The following is a 12,304-nucleotide window of genomic DNA, read 5'->3' as shown; positions in this document are numbered from 1 at the left end:
CAGCCTGCTGAAGACAAATCTAAAAATTAGTAGTTATGGATATATGGATATATAAATGGAAACAGATAAATCCTAGTCCATCAGCTTTCAACACAGTTCTTTTTTCTTTTACTCAAAAAACCGGTAGTAAGCAAATGTTGCACAGAGACACCTTGTGTAACTACTTTTGCCCATAGATTTCTGCTGAAGAGAAGAACGAAAAGTTGATGAGGGGAAACAGAAGGACCAAGAAACCTTTGCAACAAAGAAAAGAATATCTGAAGTACTTATTACTATTCAGTCCTAGCACCCCACCATTTGGGAGGAACTTGCCTTGGGAACTTGCTGGGTTCTAGGAAACCCACTTGACAGACAGCCCTGTGTGGTGTTTTTATGAAGGATGCTGTTGTCATTCACATTAACATGCTATACTGAGAGAGCAAAATGAGAGCAGTGTAATATCATAAATTTATTCAAATTAATGTATAATGTTTTGCCATGTATGAAGTAAGAACTATTTCTCACACAGACACATATTTCAATGGTTATATTTGACAGTAGCTTAAAAAATTTGCCTCAGGCCACATTTATTCTTGAGTTAAAACTGAGCTGTTAACAGCTTTTAAAGAATCAATTACATTTAAGCTTGTGTAAAGAGAGGATTTCCCACACTGAGTGCTAAAAATTGAACATTCCTAGTTGCTGCTGTTTCCAAAGCTAAGTATGTTGGCATTCCTTTCCACTCAGGAAATGCTGAAGTACAGTAAGAACTGTGAAGGTGCTGAAGATCTTCAAGAAGCACTGACTTCTATACTGGGCATTCTTAAGGCAGTTAATGATTCTATGCACCAGATAGCCATTACAGGCTACGATGTGAGTAGCAGTATTTTTACTTACTTTTTATTTTCTTTTCATTTCTTTCTTAGATGTATGTAAAGCATACCCTATAGTGTGTACTAATAATGAGAAGTTTTACAAAAGGTGCCTTTAAACTGTATTATGTAATGAAAATAATGGAAAATGGATCTCTCTATACTCTTCTGAAGTTTCTTTGCTATGAGTAATATTTTGCTGTATTGACCCAAGTTTTTTTCTTTGATTTACTTGACACTGAGTTAGAAACTGAAAACTGTCACGAAGAGTGTTTTAGGCTACTGCCAAATGGGAGTTGCTACTAAGTTTTTATATCTGTGTGTGAAAATACACCCAAAACTTCCAATTACAGAATATAACAAAAGCTAAGAGACTGTGTAAGTAGCTTTGGAGCAGAGTTTGGCGAAAAAACCCCAAACAATCCAATATGTGTACTGTGCTTCCCCCTCTCTCTGTGTGTAGTTCTCTGTATCTCTGCTATTGGTACTCTTGATCGTAAAATCCTGCCTGAACAGTGTTAGCCAATGAAAATTATGTGTAAAAATCCAACACTGACTTTATTTTTATTACATTTCCAAATCCAACATAAACACTGATGTGAGAGATTACTTGGAATGACAGACTTGCGAGGACCTGTTCAGAATGTGTGTTTTGGTTCGATGTTATCTCTTTGTAGTTATAAATGTCACTTCTTTTGTTCCAGGGAAACCTGAATGAGCTGGGCAAGCTTTTAATGCAGGGATCCTTCAATGTCTGGACTGATCATAAAAAGGGTCACGCGAAGGTGAAAGATTTGGCACGTTTCAAGCCAATGCAGCGACACCTCTTCCTCCATGAGAAAGCAGTGCTGTTCTGTAAAAAGCGAGAAGAAAATGGAGAGGGATATGAGAAAGCACCTTCTTACAGCTACAAACACTCCTTAAATGTAAGACACCAAACAGTCCAGCAAGGTCGAGGTACTGAGGGCTTAGCCTGCAGTAGTACAACATTCTAATCTTTCTCTGCAAAGCTGTGTTGCAGCATTGCACTGAGAACTTCACTCTTTCAGGCAAACCTGACTGGTGCTGCAGGTCTGTGTTATTTTGTGTTGCTGTCTGTTAGATGGCAGGGGGAAAAGATCCTTCGAGAAAATCCAAAGGGTAATAGGGCAGCTGAAAGGCAGGTGCAATTATCACACAGTAAATGTAGAGCAGGGTAGTATAAGATGTAAGAAGTCCATGGTTTGGGTTTTAAGAGATATCTTATAAGTCAGTCTCAATGTAATGTACCTAAACCTTTCTTTCCTACAAGATAGCCAGTACTAAAGCACTAAATCTCTTGTGTCCAACATGCAGGTGAGATGTTATTGTTTTTCTTTGAGCAAGAAGCCAAATCTGGTTTTCCTTTTCAGAAATAGGGTACCAAAGAATGCTAGTATCCTCCTGCTTCTGTTCTTACCATAATTACAATGTGGTGAACTTCTGTTCTCTTTGCTTCCAGATGGCTGCAGTTGGAATAACAGAAAATGTCAAAGGTGATGCAAAAAAATTTGAAATCTGGTATAATGCAAGGGAAGAAGTTTACATTATACAGGTAAATAATACGTGCCACTGCGTAAAAAAAAAAAAAAAAAAAAAAAAAAAAAAAAAAAAAAAAAAAAAAAAAAAAAAAAAAAAAAAAAAAAAAAAAAAAAAAGACTGCAATGAGGAAATGTAGGAAAAAACACCCAAAGCACCACCAGATTAATTCATAAGGTAGTTTCATAATTTATTTCAATTGAAGAGTCTCCTGGGGGAAAAACTAATCACATTTTACAATATCCATGGAGGATACTGAATACACCATTACTACAGCTGCCACTGGCTTGGGCCAGCTGTTGCCCAACTCTGTTGACTGCCAACCCAAGTGGATGGCTTGGGAGGTGGGGTTTGATTGTCACACATGCATAGCCTCTCCCTCAGCATGTTGCAGATGCTATAACTAGTTTCTATTCACAGAAGGACTAGAGAGGGAGTTTTGTCTGCACCTCTGGAAAAATTCCTCTGAGGCTATGCTTTGGCATCCAGCTATTTGTATAATAAGTATTCTGTGCTTGATGGCTGATTTTTTTTTTTTTTTTGGGGTAGGCACCAACCCCTGAAGTTAAAGCTACTTGGGTAAATGAAATAAGAAAAGTGCTGACGAGTCAACTGCAGGCATGCAGAGGTAAAGTATTTTGGAGATACAAATATATTTAATCTGTTTTCTTTTTGAACTTCAAATCCTTCCCAGTATATCTTCCCTGTGTAGGACACGGATCTATTTTAATAGTTCTTTTTCTTTCCTCCATTACAGAAGCTAGTCAGCACAGGACACTAGAGCACACACAGAGCTTACCTCTACCAGCATCATCTTGTGCAAGGTAAGTATATATGTTGTCAAATCAGCCTGGCTGTCTTGTAAATACACTAATACATCTGGTTTGCATTACTTCATTACTCCTGTCCCTTAATACTGGTCCCTGTGTTTTAAGGCTTTTTAGTTCTCTTAGTACTATAAAGCTATAGAGCTTTGATTTTATACATATCCAGAACTGCTAAACTGAGTAGCAATGACTTGGGCTTTGCCAGTTGATAGAGAACAATCCAGAAAAGTCATTTCCTATGCCAGTCAAAATCCTGGTGATATTACGGGTCTGCTTGTTGAACAGCTAATTAATATACGTTACAGTCCAGATAAGAGTTTTATGGAGCAACCTTTTACTCCTTCTTTGTTCTTTTCTTTCATATGGATTAATTTTTTCTTCTTTTTCCAATGTCCAATGTAACCTTCCTTTTTGTCTTTTTTTGGGACATCATCTTTTCTCTGTCCCTTGTTCTCTTCTTCCAATTTTCCTTTTTTTTTTTTTACCTAAATGACATGTAAATTCTTCCAGTGTCCCAACTTCTGAGTCAAGCTTTTATTCTTTTCCATCCTTCACCAAACCAACCTGTATATTCTTTTGTCCCTTACCTGCTGCTCTGTCCTTGTCTGACACCCCTTCGCTGCTACTCACTTTGTTTTTTCATGTGTTTATCTGTCTATCCACCCATGAGCCTGTGTGCTCCTGTCTTCAGTTTCCACAGGGTGTGTGCTCAAATATGTATTGGTAACTCTCTACACTGCATCTTTTATGCATCTACTTATTGCTCAGGAAGAATTTCCCAAATATATAGTATTTGCAGAGTATCTTTCTCTATTCCATTCCCAAATGGAGGTGTGATGGGAGTCCAGCTGCGAGATCCAGCCCGAGGACTTTGTCCATCCTTCATCTGCTCCTGTGTTAAGAGCTTCCGAGAGGCAGCTCCTTTATCTTTCTCCTTTTTTCCCCCTAATATGTTCAGGAGGAACCTGTAGGCTGCAAATGAGTGGAAGCTGTCCTGAGCCATCTTCTCAGTAGCTCCCACTGCCACAGTACATGCAATTTCAGCCAGTTAGGAGAGGTGTTTCTCATTTGTATGTGCTCATGGTCTTTAAATGCACAATCACCAATTACTTTCTCAGTCCTGGAAGCTATGATTTGGGAAGTAGCAAATAAATGTTTTTCAGCCTATATATCTATATGTAAAAGACAAGCTGTGACTTAAGGTCCTCACCCCTGTTCAGACCCACATTTACTAGAAATGGATTGATGGTCTTAATTTTCTTCCAATAAACAGTCCTTCACGAAACCACATCAGAAATACCAAAAAAATGGAGGAGAAAAAAGCTGATCTCACAAGTCTGGAAGGTTATGTCACTACAGCATTACCAAAGTACCCTGAGAAAGGCAAAGGTGAGTTTACACGTACGTGTCGTCGTCTTTAATTGTGACAAGCATGCCTTGCACTGCAGGCACACAGGCAGATCCACCAGCAGAGTAGCCACGGTAGTGCAGGGAGGCAGCATGACTCCTCAATAAGCAGGGCTTTGCTGCTTTCAACCCTAAGGCAGCCCACCAAAAAAGTGCTGCCCACACTACACCAGCATGTTGGTCCCATCTACCCTTAGCTTGGACTTGATTTCTGCACTCCAGTGCGTGGTGTGGACAGGCCCAAAGGCATCTTGAATGAATGGTAGCCAAAAGCAGATGGGAACTGTTGTTATGAGGCCGAAGTCTGCAACACGTCTTCGCTTAGAGCTGCCCAGCTTCGCAGGGTTCTCTTCCTCTGGATAAATTTATTGGCATTACCTGTTCTAAAGAGGTTGGTTTTGTTTTGTTTTTTCTCTTTGATTGTGTTCCAATCATGGAAATTATTTACTGAACCAGTGGCAGTACAAGGTCCTGCACCGCAAGAACAACTGGCCGCACATGTTGTACCTGGACTTTCATTTGTCCTTTCTCTTCCTAACATGCAAGTTCCCTGGCAGGGCTGCAAAAGACTTTTTGCCTTGATCTTTTCATGGCCTTCTATCTTTTCTTTCTGTGTCTCTTTCTTCCTTTATAGACAACAGTAGCTCTACCTCAGAATGCTCTGTACTGTCAAAAAAGCGCTTTACGCTGCAGGGCTTTACTAACCTGAAAAGTCAGAAAGGTAACTTTTAATAGAACTAGACTGTCTTCTGTGTAAGACTGTAATTGAAGTATCACCTTATATGTGCTGTGTAGTGTGATAGGTTTTGAGTGTACACACTAGCTTGTTCTTCTGAGGTCAAGCTAGGTTCCTAAGTCAGTGCCTCTGACGGGGAGATGATTTCAAGAGAAAGCAGCTGCAGAGTGGGAGGGGGAGATGCAGCTGGGAGAAGTGAGGCTGTTGGAGATGCAAGGGAAGGAGTGCAATTTCCAGTATCTCCAATCTCACTGTCAAGGCCAAAGAAGGAGTGCCCCATTCCTGTAGAAAAACTAGAGGAAGGAAGTTGTCATCTGATCAGACACCTGGCCTGCTTCTAGCTTCAGTGGATCTGCCCCAAATGCACTTGTACTTGGCAAAAAGGAATCAAGGTTTTATAGAGTATTTCTGTATTGGCATCCTTTGTAACAAAACTCCCAAAGCGTAACTACAGCAGAGTATGGCTGACAATGTTGTTTTCCTGAATAGAAAAATAAATACGAATTTCTCTATTCTTCCAGATATGGTCTTTACTTCCTTTTTTCTAAAACAGGCAATAGGAGTCTGAGACCTTTCTTGCTTCCTCCTGCCAAGTAATCGCACTGGTACAGTTACTTCTTGCTTTGATCAGCTGTCTTTGAACAGTCTGAATTACATTAAGATGATGGCACTTGTTCAAAAGCATGATTTTTTTTTTTCCCCAAAAACATCTTTACAGAATGGCTGTTTAAAACCTGATTACCTTTGAGTTCTTTCTGGAGAGACTCTAGGGTTGTATATCTAATGCTAATGAGGTGAGCACTAATATCCCATGCTTGCCTTGACAGAAACTCCATCTCCTTCTGCTAAAAGCCAGACATTGCCAATGATCCTTCTTACAGGACCAGGTATTGCTGTAGCACTAGATTTCTATAAAAATGATTGCTTAATTTGGAAATGTTTGTCTAAAATTGAAGTTAATTGTACTCAATTGATGTCTAGTTCATTTAGAAAAGTTTGCAGATATTTTCATCTATTATTGTAAAATAAATTTGTCAATTTATCTTCAAATAATTACTTTTAAATAATTAATTCGTTCTTCTGCAATGGAACAGTGACAACTAAAATTAGATTACAGAAATCCGCTTGTTTTCCAGTGTAAACTCAAAGGTATTTAGCATGCAATCCACTTATTCTCTTTTTTCCAATTCTTCAATATCTCTTTCTGTTTTTTTTGCCTATTCATCCTCCTGCAGCTTCTCCTACCAGTCCTGACAAAAAAGCTAAACGGCATGAAGTAGTGAGTGACCCAACTCCTTTTGGTTTAAGAGGTACAGTGATACCACATCTTGTACTCCTCAAATATCCACACATCCCTCATGTAATATGTTACATCAGAGTGCTGGGGATACCTGTATGGTGCTGTTGTGTGCAGCAGTGTGGATATCAGTTGTTCTTCCAAGTGGATCTTTCAGGTTCTGTATACACTGTTTTTGATAGCAAAACCAGTTGAAGTTTTAACTTGGTATCAAATAAAGTAGCATATGGTTAACTAGTTTTTAGGAGAATACAGTGGAAAAGAGATCTGCTACTGAAGAAATAATCAGAAGCTGGGCGTTTAATGGACTTACAGCGGTGTCCAGTTGCTATGAGACACATGGTTTTCCATGTGTTAGCATCCTTCTGTGGAAAGGATGTGCCCCTTGTGGAAAGGATTTAACTTCTAAAACAAGAGAAAAAAATCTGAAACTCATGTACCCAGATCACTGTCATGTGGAATTTCCATTTTAGATCTGCATTTATTACTGTAGTCACTGCCCTATTGCATCTTTCTTTGGGTGATAGTGAGCAATTCTCACCACCCTGTGAACCCCAGATGACCAAAGTTGAACCCTTTGCAGCAGTTTGCCTCCTGTCCCCTCAGCTCACAGCTAAGCAGAGAATAGAAAAGCAGTTCAATTAAATGACCAATAAGGCTGTTAGTGAAGGTTTCAGTACAAATCCCTAGGGCTAATTCACTAGACAGGACAAGGAGAGCAGTCCTCCTCTTCCTGTCTCTTTCCACCACCATGTCTTTTAGAAAATATTCATCTAAAGGTGAAGTTGTTTCAACCTCTACCATCAACCTCCTCTCCAGGTTTCCAAAGTCTTTGTCTTACGTGTGGAAATGCAGGTTCAGCTGCTGTGCAACTATGCAACACCAGTCACCTTATCTGAGCAGAAAGCAGTCCTGGGCTGGACACACACATGCAGAAACACCAGAGAGGTGGATATGAGTTGCAGTGTTGATTTTCTGCAGGTAGCAGTCAAAACTCTCAGATCTCCAGGTACGATAGAAATCCTGAGGGCTCAGAAATGCTGTCTGGAGGAAAAGAGCGGTTTATGGCCCTTTCCAGAGATGCTGGAATTTTCCAAGGAAGAGTCCTTGATCTTTGCTAGTTTACAGTAAAATTATTGGGTCCTTGGAATAGGGTTGTCTGATTTGCTGTTCTGTCCCAGTGCCTTGCACTTCATGAAACTGCTAAACCAAGTAAACGAGTTTAAAACATCTACTACCTCCTCTTTGTCTTGCACCTTTCGACCTTTTTTCTGATGCTTTATCTCTTCTCCTTCCCCAGTTCAAAGAGAGATAAGCAAGCAGCTGACCCAGGCATTTTGAGGTGAAACACCAGATGATGGTCACAGCTTCCCAGTGCACAGTGCGTTGCCCCCACTGATTTCCTTTCACTGCTGTATTGCTCTGAATTACATGCAGTGAGCTCGGGGAAAATAATGTAGTGTCAGAATCACATGTTGTAGGCTGGTCATAGCTCTGTGAAGAAACTTGAGACTGTTTCTGAAGAGAAGGGTGTAATGAGTTCTTGGTTTTCCTGGCACCAATCATATGTAAAACTCATTTCTGCATAACCTTGTCTTTTCTCGACACTACCTGTCATTTTCTTTCCTTTCCTGCCTTTATAGGGAGCTCTGATTTAGTCACACCATGCAGAATACACACATACACATGGAATGTGCAGGCATAATTTCAGTGCCCATAGTGACACTTCCCTTCCCAGGATGAGATGGCCTTTTATATAGAGTTGTTAATAACAGAGTGCCAGCTTGCATGAGGAGGAGTGTCGTTGCTATGGCAGATCAGGCCAGTCTGCTCTTAGAACATCAACACAGTATAAGGAAAGAAAAGGCTGAAGAACAAGAGCTGTTACACAAAATTTACCAGATCAGCGGGCCAGTGAGTATGAGGCTACAGGCAGAGAACTTTAGTGGTTTCCCTTTGTTTTTTGCAACTCATTGGTTCTGTTTCTAGTGAGAGCTTGAGAAAGTTATGAGAAATCGGGGGGGGGGGGGGGGGGGTTTGCTTTGTCCTTAACTTGGAAGTAAAGGAAAGGGTTTTATCTGTGTCCAGCAAACCAACTAGACGATGTAAGCTTCCAAGGAAATTTCCATGGAATACAGCAGGAGTTTATTACTCAGTTTCTTCACAGATGGAAGTTCATTCTTAACCCTGGACAGGGCCAAATGGGTCAGTACTTCTAATCTAGTGCAGGTCATCCAGCAGCGCAGGCGAGGTAAAAATCCCACTCCATTTGGTGTGCTCTGGGTGTGATTTGATTCTATGATTCTTAGATTTCTTTGGCTTTACTCTGATGTTCAGTTTTTTCCTCATGCACTGGCATGACCAGCCTTGGAAGCGATGAAGAGCCGAAATGCTGGTGCTTTCTCAACTTAACTAATAGTTACATAAAAGTGGGAGGTTTGTTCTTCCTTTCATTCTTTTCATTGAGTTACATTGTTGTTACTATTTGGCTTGAAACAAAATCTTACAAATATTTGTCTCTTTAATTATGACTTTTTTTTCATAATGAGCTTGACACATTTATTAGCAGCTGCTGACATCAATATAAAGCATCCCACTAAAAACTTACTGTACTTTTATTTGGAAAAGGATTTTCTGCACTCTGGATATGATTCAGCTTTATAAATAAATGAAATACTTCACCCCAAGAGAGAATAAGCAATAAATGACAGGCGGCAGATTGTTCTTGTAGTGTTTGGTGCAGTGACTTAACACCAAGGTAACTCAGTGTGCTTAAGTATCCTTGTGTCAGCCTGAACACTCTTAAATAAAGAGCTACCTCATCAGATGAAGTACACAGTACTTGTAGCTTGTGTTGAATTTCTTGACAGCTCTAAGGGCTTAAGGGTTTGAAGGAGGCATTCCCCATTAATCTCTTATTCCATCAGGCTATTTAGGTTGCTTTGGGTGACACCCCTTCATGTTCAACCTCTTCCCAGAAAGTGTACCTTCCTGTCTTATATCTCCTCCCAAGAAAAAGAGTATCTATCCACCATTTATCTTTGTATAATATATATTTATTATACAAATATTTATATATATTTGGTTTTTAGTTGTGGATTTGCATTCTCTCCATTTGTTTCTCTTTATATAAATCCAAAGGGCCAAATTCACAGCTGTGCATTGCCACAACTCTACTTACTCTGATGGAAACAGGCCAGCTTTTGCCAGCAATGAATTTCACCCAGTGACTGTAATAACTTCCCTCTGCACAGTTTTTCTCCTGTTCATGTTGATTGCTTTAAGAGCTTTTCAGTGGGAAGAACGTTCCTCCCAGTCGGTGGCTCACCGCTCCTAAGTTAACAGCTGTTTATTCTGCAAGGTTGGGCCAAACCATCCCATTCTCTTGATGCATCTGAAGAAAATGATGGCTGGTCTAGTGCTGAAGAACCACTGAATTCATCGGATGCGGAGGAAGAAGGAGGAGGAGGGGGAGGCGAGATGAAGCTGGTAACCAGGAATGCTTTCCTCTTGAGCTAAGCAAGCAATACCGATGCACTGTGTGTGGCAATGTACAGGAATGCTTTTGAAGCTTGCTGGACGGGAAAGGTCTGCCTTGAAATGCTCAGCTGGGCAAAATTCCTAGGGCAATGGAGAAGATCCCCTTCTCCGAAATCAGCCCTGTGTTTGTAAATTGGGAAGGTCCATCTGTGCCTTTGCATACCTGCAGACTAGTGAGTTGTGTCTGCTTATGCCATGCTACAGCAGTCAAGTGATGACATGATCAGCTACTATGTCAATAGGTCTCGACATGTACATCATGTCATGAGTTTGCCAGCTTGGTATTGTTGGGGTTTTTTCTTTTGATTTTGTTTTCTGTAGACATATGAATTAATTGTTGTAATAGAAGCATGACACTGAATGTTTTTCAGGGTGTGAGAATTCATGTACTGAATTTGCATGTAATCAATCAGAGTTTTACTGCCTCAGTATGTATATTTACACCCTCTTCAGCATGTAGGTGCATGAGAAAGAAGGGAAAAGTACTATAATTTCATAACAAAATCTGCAACATACCTTAAAGTACTCAATAGAAATAATTTGTTTGTTTTTCCTCTGTGTGCATTTAGACTCCTGGTAAATATACAGTTGTGACTGATTATGAGAAAGGAGTTTCTGAAGAATTTACAGTGAAAAGTGGAGATCTAGTTCAACTGATTCGTGAAGGGGAGGATGGACTTTGGTACGCAGATCTGTGTTTGGGAATTTTTATACGCAGAACTGTGTTTGGAAGGCAGATGTTTAGGGCAAAACTTCCAAAGGCATCAAATGATGTGATTGGAATCCTAATTTTATTTTTATATATCTTTTAGGTATGTAAAGAACCTGAGCACTGGTAGAGAAGGCTGGATCCCAGCAAACATTGTGCTGATGCTCATAGGCAATTCAAAATCAGCTCAGTCTTTGAGCAGCTCTGGTAGGTATTTATTTTAAATGAGATTACTGTGTCTCTGGAGATTCCTATTATCAAAGAAAGTAATGAAAAACAAGCACTATATAGTATTTTCGTGTGGTGATTTTTTTTTTCCCTTTTATTCCAGAATCAGGCACTGCCTCCAGCACTTTGAGCACATCATCAAGTTGCAGCGATAGCTGCAACGTCAGCAGTACCAGCTTCTCCGACATAAAGAGCTAATAGGAAGTTTTCATTCCACTTTCATGGAAGGTAAATTTGGAGACTGTCATTTGCTGCCGCATTATGGACATCGGACTCCATCGGAGAACCACCAATTCTGTGTTACCAGCTCCGAGTATTTTTAGTGGTGACTTTTACAGGTTCTCACAGAAGATCCCAATGAAAAGTGCATGGAATGTGAAGTTGTAAATAAAAGTTAAACGATTTGCAATAGGGTTTTGTAGAGGTTTATGCTCTGAAGTCTGAAGCTGCCAAGCTGTTAGCATAAAACGCATTTTCTCCTTGATACACAATCAGGTTTCTGCAGAACCGAAATTTGATTTCGTAACAGCCAGAATCTGAATGTGGACAAACAAAATGTGTTCAGTGCTAAATGCTCATTGTAAACTAATAACACAGCAACCACTCTACAGGATAAGCATGAGGAAAATAAAATCCAAGTTTACAGTTGCTTGTCCCCAAAAACCCTTTTCTCCAGGGACATACCTCGGTCAATGAGGTGAATGGGACTCTTACAGCAATGACGGAGGAGGTTTGGTTCACTCTTTTATCTTGGGTCTTCAGGGTATTCATCTGCTCCCTAGAGACTGGGATGCAGATATGACCAATTCACTGACCACAACAGCATCAAGAGAAACTATTATTTTATCCTTTCCAACCTTTTAATGATTTATGCAATGGTATAGCTCTTTTCTGAGGTATTTTGGTCTCACAACCAAATTCTTTACCAAGATCACTGTGTTTACATAGCCTTGGCAATTTAATAGTATCTTTTTCCTTACATGGATGCACAACGATACGCAAATGTTCTTATTCACTAAATGATTTTTTTAATAAATGGTAATTGCATGGTTATTTTCAGCTCTCACAATTAACGTGCAGTTACAAGCAGGGTAAACTATTGTGGCTGCACTGTGGGTCAAAAGCCTTCCTTCAGTTAAATCTATGAAGGCT

General features: G+C 39.9%; 1 protein-coding gene across 9 annotated transcripts in view; it reads left to right on the top strand.

Moving 5' to 3' along the window:
* Window positions 1-12,002, top strand: part of MCF2L (MCF.2 cell line derived transforming sequence like) — a 156,304-nt gene extending 144,302 nt beyond the window's left edge. For 5 of the 9 annotated variants that reach the window (XM_027884620.1, XM_027884623.1, XM_027884624.1 and 2 more), the window contains 13 exons: window positions 727-852; window positions 1,556-1,777; window positions 2,332-2,424; window positions 2,958-3,036; window positions 3,166-3,232; window positions 4,509-4,624; window positions 5,277-5,363; window positions 6,206-6,265; window positions 6,614-6,688; window positions 10,037-10,164; window positions 10,785-10,897; window positions 11,028-11,131; window positions 11,256-12,002. In XM_027884620.1, the coding sequence (XP_027740421.1) occupies window positions 727-852; window positions 1,556-1,777; window positions 2,332-2,424; window positions 2,958-3,036; window positions 3,166-3,232; window positions 4,509-4,624; window positions 5,277-5,363; window positions 6,206-6,265; window positions 6,614-6,688; window positions 10,037-10,164; window positions 10,785-10,897; window positions 11,028-11,131; window positions 11,256-11,350 (1,365 nt within the window). In that variant the 3' untranslated portion in view covers window positions 11,351-12,002. The remainder of the gene's footprint in view (window positions 1-726; window positions 853-1,555; window positions 1,778-2,331; window positions 2,425-2,957; window positions 3,037-3,165; window positions 3,233-4,508; window positions 4,625-5,276; window positions 5,364-6,205; window positions 6,266-6,613; window positions 6,689-10,036; window positions 10,165-10,784; window positions 10,898-11,027; window positions 11,132-11,255) is intronic. The other 4 variants (XM_027884628.1, XM_027884629.1, XM_027884622.1 and 1 more) reach the window with 3 other exon arrangements.
* The last annotated feature ends 302 nt before the right edge of the window (window positions 12,003-12,304 follow it).

The sequence above is a fragment of the Empidonax traillii genome, unplaced genomic scaffold, assembly GCF_003031625.1.
Source record: "Empidonax traillii isolate 1590-97213 ecotype Southwest subspecies unplaced genomic scaffold, ASM303162v1 scaffold151:size923898, whole genome shotgun sequence".
NCBI lineage: Eukaryota > Metazoa > Chordata > Aves > Passeriformes > Tyrannidae > Empidonax > Empidonax traillii.
The sequence above is the reverse complement of the archived record's forward strand: the minus strand, read 5'-3'. Positions and strand labels throughout refer to the sequence as shown.